Here is a 9356-nt window from a genome sequence, read left to right as displayed (position 1 = left end):
AGGGGTTCAGGTCAGACTCAGAGTGATGTAATCATAGTTTCAATGTCTTTCAATAACAATATTTCATTATCATTTTCTCCATAAATGAAATGAGCAGAATCCACTGATATTTAGGAAAATCATACAATCTTTAAAATGTCGTATCGCTACTACAGTTTTAGCTTTGGGAAAATTCAACCTATTTTAGACATACAGTTCAAGAAATGTTTACTTCAGGGGAAAAAAGGCTTAAAGCCTTCTGGTATGTTTCAGTATTCCTGTCCATACCCATCATTCCCTTTTCTTCCCTCAGGCACTTTCTGCTACAGACAGATGCACTGCTTCACTAACTCAGCCTCCCAAGCTTAATTTGCTTGGCTGTATCCAAATCTTTCACTGCCCCTCCTTAAATCAGATCACATTCTCTTTTGCTATTTTTGACCATTTAAAAACAGTTTTCCCCTCCACAGGTCATTTAAATTATATAATTATGAAATTATTGGGGTATCTGAGTGCTTACCATGTACTACGAAAATCTTTACATGTATTACCTTTAACCCTCGAAACCATATTGTTGTCATTTTACATATGGAGAAACTGAGGCAAAAAAGGTTAAGATCATCAATGTAGGAGCTTGAATTAAACTGCAAAAATACAAGATTTGCTGGCAATAAACAAAATATCTTTATTATGATTGTTTTAATGGTTAAAATTTGCATGTTTCCTAAAGTAGTCTGTAACAGGATTAAAAAATTACAAAAAAGCAAGCTTCTTAATGATTCATTTGAATTAACTATAAATTAAAATACTTGCTATTTAATACCTTCTAAAATAACACAAAATATATTCAATATGTAATACAAGCCTTAATAATCTGATTCTCCTTTTATGCAATTATTTACAAACTCTGAACTAAAAGAAAAATATATGGCTAAATGGTGGAATTAAAGAACAAGTATGTTCTCAAATAATTTTATCCTAAGTAATCTATTCTTTGGAGTAAAAATACTTAATACAGTATGTTAATTATATGAATTTTAGCTACACTTTGTTGGTGCAAATTTAGCCCAATTTAAATTTCTGTGTGCCTAGAAATTACAACTATTCTCTTTAAAAGCTACTAAGAATTTATAACACAGTTTAATATTCAGACTGACATCCCACCCTACTTACTTTAAAGGTACAGAATTTAATACCTTTTTTTGATAAATGGAACTTACTAACAATGTAAAGCACTTTCCTTTCTAAACTGTATAGTTTTATTCAGTTATCTATATAACAATGTTATAAACTAGTAAGCAAAGCAAGCAGCATTACTTTTTTTAAATAACATCTTTAATTAAAGTTTTTGCAAAGGTAAAATATTAAACTTAAAATAGGTCTTAGTACATCAAAATACTAAGTTCTCTAATTGTATTCCAAGATGGTCTTTAAAACATAATATCCCATATATCACAGAAGAGCAACCTTGATCTGCAATTGTACAGAATGAATTTTACAAACATAATAAATATATTTACGCCCTTACACATAACAGTATGTACAACAGCAGTTGACAATAGTAGCTCAGAACAGCAAAAAGGATTAGCCCCTCCCCCCAATTGTAGCCCTGATACATACTGGATGATTTAAGGAAACTTGAAATAGTAGCTACTAACTCAATGTAGTTCTTCCCTTAAGAGAGAAGAAAAAACAAGTTTATCTTCTTCCTCAAAATAAACAAAAATATCAAGTTTGGTGTGTTCTTCCTTAAACCATAAAAGAATGACAAAAAACAGATAAGGCAGCCTTAAAAAGGGAATACAAACTTCAGAATAATTTCCATAGCATAATAGATTAAAATGTAAAACTATTTAACATAAACCCATGAGGAGATATATAAAGCAACTATTTTTTAACCAATGAATTCAAAATCTGAAATAGCTGATTCAGACAGGTAGGTGGGAAACAGACATATGAAATAAAATGAAAATGTACAAAGATGGACCAATAAAATATTACATTGCACAAAAGCTCAAAAAAGTTCAAGATGAAATAATCTGAAAATATAGGAATTTTCTCAAGCTAAGTTATAAAGGGGACTCCCCAAAAAATTATGTCTGATTTCCTATACAAGGTGTATTTATCTTCTGAAAAGAATGGTGACGTTATTGCTATAAGATAATCAAAAATTACTCTTAGAAGGAGATAACCCTCTTCATTCCTCCATAAAAGCCAGAAAAAAAGAAAACCAAATCCTTGATTTTCGTATAGCAAAAGAAAATCTTTATACAAAAGCTATTACATTTTTATGTTCTTGCTGTCTAAGCCAGTCTATTAGAGTATGCTCTTCAAGAACACATTTTAATCACTATACACACTGCTCAAATCTTGATGTATCCCTAAAAGTATAACATCAAGGTGGCTTTGATTTTAAGACAGGCAACGATATAAACGTGGTATTATGGTGGCATTTAATAGAAAGAAATGTGAACATTTAAAAAAATATAAAAGCCCAATATAAAGATCCCCCTCATATAACAGACATTTTACTCTAGAAACTAATTGCACATTAAAGAGTTGTTTCAGCCAAATGTGGCACTCCACAGAATTTAAATGTGCTCTCAGCCATTCAAATGGTCTGATTATCCAAACAACCACCAAAAAAGAGTACATACTCTGAAAGGCACGCATTTCCACACTTTATCTAGTACTTTTGTGTAAATTTTCCTTAGCACTGTTGATTGTTTTTTAATAAAAGGTGCCATCACCATCTGTGCAAATCTAAACAAATCCTTTTCTGAAACCTTTACTTATTTCATAATACTAAGTCTGAACTATTTTCCCTCTTTGAATAAACATGTTATTTTCATTTCAAAATTCTGAAAGTGGGAATCCTTGCCTTTTCAAAGGAATGACAGAACCTAATGAAACGATTTGTTAAATAAAATGTTAAAAGCATGATTAAGAATTCAAGTACAATAAAAGATAAGCAAGTGGCATTCTTATAGCAAGCCACTATAATAAAACTAAAACATGCTATTTGATTAAAAAGGAACACGATGCAGTAATATATAAGAGCACAATTTGGTATGCAGTGTTGTTTGGACCAGCTTTCAGAATGTTCACAGGTAAAAGAAAAGCACTTGCCAAGTATGTCAATAATTAATATGCAATATACACAGGTGCAAATATAAATGGCTATTTCTTGCTTCAAAATAACCCTAATGAGTCATTCTGAAAGCAGTGGTTGTTCATGTTTGAGTATGTTATAAAAACAGGCCAGTATACAATTCTATTATGAATATGAATGTTTTCGTCTACAGAGAGAGCCCAAAATATAAGCTGAATATCATACAGTAATCCAAGGTTCAGTAGCGTAAGAACTACTAGATGGCGAAAGGGTTTTAATCAACACTGCAGCACTGCTAAACTTTTATAGGTAGTTCAGGTCACTGACTTCTTCATTGGGTAAATATAAACCTACTAACAACTATACTCAAGGGCAAACAAACAACAGGACTTCTGTGATTTTACCCCCTCTCCCTTCTCTCCTCCCAGTCTCATTAATAAAAAAAAAATAAACAAAAAAAACCTGTGTGTGCTTTGAGCATAGTGGGGTAAACAAATAAACCTCCAGGAAACTAAATTAATAAAGTAAAAATTAAAACCGTATCACCAGTTATGGCATCTAAATAAAACCTAACTACTAGAAACCACATTTATACCAAAGTTCAGAACATAAGTTAAAGGGACCAAGGTGGTATGTGGGGTGGGAAGCAGGTAAAAAAAAAAAAAAGAAAAAAGATTAGCCTTTTAAAGAAAGTTTAAAGATTTGTGTTAAAAAAGGAAAAACAATATATAATACCTCACAGTTTTTCTTTGCAATGTACTTTAAAGTGTTTCTATGTTACTTCTGGAAACACAGAGGCAAATAAAAGGAAGACAAAAATGGAAGACTTAAAAAAAAATTCAATATACAAGTAAGTTAAACACATGTGAATTTTGTCAAAATAAACCATGAAAAGAATTAGGTGTAAGAACAAAGGTGAATATACAAGTTCCTACAGTTCTCCCAAGCAACTCGTTCACACTGAACATAGCACTGCCACATTGTTCTTTATAGCCCCTTACAGAATACAGAGCTATGCACTTTTAATATCATATTACATTTCTATTATTTTTAATATACAAGTCAAATTTCTATGCTTTCTTCCCGATGTGCAAACTGGAGCCCATGTCTATATTATCAATGGCCTGGAAGGGCCACCAAATGAAAGAGAGGTAAATATGTACTTAGTGGCCCACCCTCCTCTAACCCCAAAATTTCTCCCTCAGATTATAAAGTTGCATTTTAAAAGTGTGTTCACTTAGAATCATTTTAAAATTCTTTACTAGTAAACACAAAAAACTTTTATAATTACTAAATTGTTTAATAAAAATCCAGGTCCTCACCACCTGCCCAATGCTTCAATCAATGCACAGAATGTTATCTAAATGTTTGTTTAAAGACTAAACACATGTATAAGCATATACGCTTCAGCCCAACAGGAAAAAAAGTCTATCTATTCATATGTATATAATTTCAGCTAGATGGTACCTTTGTGCAATAACACTGTATTCCTGAGGAGCCATTTGGGATTTCTTTTTAAGGTGGGGGGGCTAAAAGAAACAAATACAATTTTTCTGTTAGGAAATTGAAGTTATTTTAATTCTGCTCAACTCAGATGAGACCAAAGTTTTTAAACTACATTTAATGAGTCTCAAAACCTAATTAAAATAAATACCCATTCCTGGGTAAATTTTGTCTCCAAACTGTGATCACTGTTTACTTCCTTTAACTCTTAAATAGACGTTTCATAAAGCAGGGAAGGAAGAGGTATATATTACTGAAGGAGAACAGCAAGTAAAAATATTTAAGACCTATTATGAGAGTTCTAAATTGTTTCCTTATACAAGTGAATTAAAATTCAACACATATTCTTATCCTTTTGTAAAAAGCTCACGCAATTTTTACCAAATATAACCATGTACAATAAGCAGTTTCGGTTCAATCTATCAAAAGGGAAGTTTCTTCAGTTCATTCCAACAAGTATCTTCTGACTGAACTCAAGTTGGAGGAAGGAATATAAACCAAGCTTTACATGCTAATTACCAGTGGCAGGTACCTGTATTTAAAATCGACAATTACGGTTTTCTTACACAAAATCCCAACCCTCGCCACCCCAACAACCCCAGGTGCTACAGTTCCATGGCTTGCCAGTTAGAAGTAGTGTCTGTGTTGTCAAGGTCTCTTTGTTCCAGTAGCTCTGCTTCTACTGCACTTCTCTGACATGCAGAAGTTAAGTTTTGGTTGGTATATGTCCCAAGTTTCAAACTGTCCACTTTAAATTTTTTTTTAAGTTTCTTTTGTTTTATTTATAAAAGAAAAGAACCAACTCTTCACCATTCTGCATCTCCAATGGCTTTGGAAAATATATAATCTCTTCCATTAAGATTCATAATGCCATCCTTGAGATGAAATTTCCATTTGTTTTTACTTCTGTGTATCTAAATAAATAAGTAAAAAATGTATGAGATAAAATAAAAAGAGGAAACAAACAACAACAGAAAAACCATTCACACATCGAACTTCTACATTACTGTAATTGCAGACTGGTTTCTTTTTTAATTGAGATATAACTGACATGCAACATATTACTTTCAGGTGTACAAAGACCATAGTTACAAATCTTTTTCCTGTGACGAGAACTTTTAAGATCTACTCTCTTTGTAACTTTCAAATATACAATGTTATCAACTGTAGTCACCATGCTGAACTATATCCTCCTGATTACTTATTTTATAACTTAAAGTTTGTATCTTTGACCACCTTCACCCATTTCACCTACCTCCAAACCCTCATCTCTGGCAATCACCAGTCTGTTCTCTGTATCTGTAAGTTCACTTTTTTTGTTTTAGATTCCACATATGAGATCACATGGTATTTGTCTTTGTCTGATATTTCACTTAGCATAATGCGAAGTCCATCCACGTTGTCATAAATGGCAAGGCTGCCTTCTTCTTAAAGGCTGAATAATATTCAACTGTACATATACATACACCACACCTTCTTTATCCATTCATCCACTGGACACCCAGATTGCTTCCATTCTTGGCTGCTGTAAATAATGTTATAATGAACAGGGGAGTGTACATATCTTTCAGAGTTAGTGTTTTTGTTTCCTTTTAATAAATACTCAGAAGTAGAATTGCTGGATTGTATGGTAGTTCTATTTTTAATTTTTAAAGGAAGGTTTACACTGTTTTCCATAGCAGCTATCCCAGTTTACATTCCCACCAATGGTACCACAGGGTTTCCTTTTCTCCACATCCTTTTTAATTCTTGTCTTTTTGATAACAGCCATTTTAACAGGTGTGAGGTGATAATATCTCATTGTGGTTGACTTGCATTTTCCTGATGATTAGTGATGTTGAGCATTTTTTCATGTACCTGTTTGCCATTTGTATGTCTTCTTTGGAAAAATGTCTATTCAGGTCCTCTGCCCATTTTTAAATTGGGTTGTTTTGTTGATGTTGAATTGTGCGAGTTCTTTGTATATTTTGGGTATCAACCCATTGTCAGTTATATCCTTTGCAAATATCTTCTCCAATTCAGCAAGTGGCCTTTTTGTTTTGTTGATGGTTTCTTCCAATGTGCAAGAGCTTTTTCGTTTGATGTAGTCCCACTTGTTTATTTTTGCTTTTATTGCCTTTGTTTTCTTGTCAAATCAAAAAATCACTGATAAGACCAATGTCAAGGAGCTTATCATCTCTGTTTTCTTTCTTCTATGGTTTCGGGTCTTACATTCAAGTATTTCATCCATTTTGCACTGATTATTTTGCATGATAAAAGACAGCAGTCCAGTTTCATTCTTTTGCATGTGGCTTCCCAGTTTTCCCCACATCATTTATTGAAGCGACTGTCCTTTCCCCATTTTACATTCTTCACTCCTCTGTCATAAATTAATTGACCACACAGGAATGGGTTTATTTCTGGCCTCTCTTTTCTGTTCTATTGATGTGTCTGTTTTTAGGCCAATACCATACTGTTTTGATTACTATAGTTTTGTAATATAGTTTGAAATCAAGACGCATGATGCCTTTGTTCTTTCTCTAGATTGCTGTGGCTCTTCAGGGTCTTTTGTGGTTTGATACAAATTTTAGAACTGTTTGATCTCTTTCTGTGAAAAATGCCAATGAAATATTGATAGAGACTGCACTGAAACTATAGATTGTTTTGGATATTATGGACAATTTAACAATATTAAGTCTTCCAATCCATGAGCAAGTAATATATTTCGATTTACTTGTGTATTTTTCAATCTCTTTCATCAATGTCTTACAGTTTTCAGTGTACAGCTCTTTCACCTCCTTCGTTATATTTATCCCTAGATATTTTTTTTCTTTTTGATGCAGTTGTAAATGGGATTTCCTTAATTTCTCTTTCTGATAGTTCATTATTAGTGTACAGAAACAACAGATTTTTGTATCCTGAAATTTAATGAATTCATTTATTAGTTCTAACAGTTTTTTGGTGGAGTCTTTAGCATTTTCTATTTAATATCATGTCACCTGCAAATAGTGACAGTTTCACTTCTTCCTTTCTGATTTGGATGTCTTTTATTTCTTTTTCTTGCCTAACTGTTCTGACTAGGACTTCCCATATCATGTTGAGGAAAAATGGCAGGAGTAAGCATGCTTGTCTTATTCCTAATCTTAGAGGAAAAGCTCTCAGCCTTTCACTGATGAGTATGTTACTACCTGTGGGATTTTCATATATGTCCTTTATTAAGTTGAGCTACATTCCCTCTATACCAACTTAATGTTGAGACTTTTTATGTTGAATTTTGTCAAGTGCTTTTTCAGCATCTATTGAGATGATCACATGATTTTTATCCTTCATTTTGTTAACATGGTGTATCACACTGACTGATTTGTAGATGTTGAACCTTCCTTGCATCCCTGGAATAAATCCCAGTTGATCATGGTATAGTATCTTTTCAATAAATTGCTGAATTCAGTTTGCTAATATTTTGTTGAGGATTTCTGCATCTATGTTCATCAGGATGATACTGGCCTGTAATTTTCTTTTCTTGTGGCATCCTTGTCTGGTTTTGGTATCAGGGTAATGCTGGTCTTGTAAAATGAGTTTAGAAGTGTTTCCTCTTCTATTTTTTGGAAGAGTTTGAGGATTGGTATTAATTCATTAATTGGTATTAATGTTTGGTAGAATGTACCCGTGAAGCCATCTGGTCCTAGACTTTTGTTTATTGGCAAGTTTTTGATTATTGATTCAATCTCCTTACTAGTAATCAGTATGTTCAGATTTTCAATTCATGATTCAGTCTTAGAAGGCTGTGTGCTTCTATGAATTTATCCATTTCTTCTGGATTATCCTATTTGTAAATGTATAATTATTCATAGTAGTCTCTTATGATCCTTTATATTTCTGTTATCAGTTGTAACATCTATTTCTGATTTTATTTATTTGAGTCTTCTCTCTCTTGGTGAGTCTAACTAAAGGTCTGTCAATTTTGTTTATCTCTTCAAATAACCAGCTTTTAGTTTCATTGATCTTTTCTATTGTCTTTTTAGTCTATTCATTTATTCCCACTCCAATCTTTGTATTTCCTTCCTTCTACTAACTTTGGGCTTCTTCTTGTTCCTTTAGGTGTAAAGTTGGATTGTTTGAGATTTTTCCTTATTTCTTGATGTAGGCATTTCTATGTACTTCTTTCTTACAACTGCTTTTGCTGCATTCTACAAGTTTTGGTATATTTCCATTTTTATTTGTCTCAAGGTATTTTTCTAGTTATCTTTTGATTTCTTTCTTTGACCCATTGGTTGTTCAGTAGCATACTGTTTAATCTCCATCTAATTGATTTCCAGTTTAATACCACTGTGGTCAAATTGGTTTTTTTTTTTTTTTTTTTTTGCAGTACGCGGGCCTCTCACCGTTGTGGCCTCTCCCGTTGCGGAGCACAGGCTCCAGACGCACAGGCTCAGGGGCCATGGCTCACAGGCCCAGCCGCTCCGCGGCACGTGGGATCTTCCCAGACCAGGGCACGAACCCGTGTCCCCTGCATCGGCAGGCGGATTCTCAACTGCTGCGCCACCAGGGAAGCCCAAAATTGGTTTTTAATAGTTTAATTTGACAACCTCTCTTAAAAAAAATTCACTAGGTGCATTTTTCAAAAATAACTTTATCTATAATTAGTAATACTTATTGTATAGCTCTCAGTACTTGTGTTCATTAAAGTAGTTAATAACATTTCCCTGAAAAATATCTCTACCAGGTATGTGTATACATGTCATTTCATAGGAAATTTTATACTGGAAAATATTTCAAACAGCAA

At 33.0% G+C, this 9356-nt stretch overlaps 1 protein-coding gene across 1 annotated transcript in view; it reads right to left on the bottom strand.

The window, feature by feature from the left end:
• Positions 1-641: 641 nt before the first annotated feature.
• GTF2A1 (general transcription factor IIA subunit 1) overlaps positions 642-9356 on the bottom strand; it is a 45617-nt gene continuing 36902 nt past the window's right edge. The window contains exon 9 of the mRNA XM_059056074.2: positions 642-5508. Coding sequence (XP_058912057.1) covers positions 5401-5508 — 108 coding nt within the window. The 3' untranslated portion in view covers positions 642-5400. The remainder of the gene's footprint in view (positions 5509-9356) is intronic.

This window comes from Kogia breviceps, chromosome 3 (assembly GCF_026419965.1).
Source record: "Kogia breviceps isolate mKogBre1 chromosome 3, mKogBre1 haplotype 1, whole genome shotgun sequence".
Lineage (NCBI taxonomy): Eukaryota > Metazoa > Chordata > Mammalia > Artiodactyla > Physeteridae > Kogia > Kogia breviceps.
The sequence above is the reverse complement of the archived record's forward strand: the minus strand, read 5'-3'. Positions and strand labels throughout refer to the sequence as shown.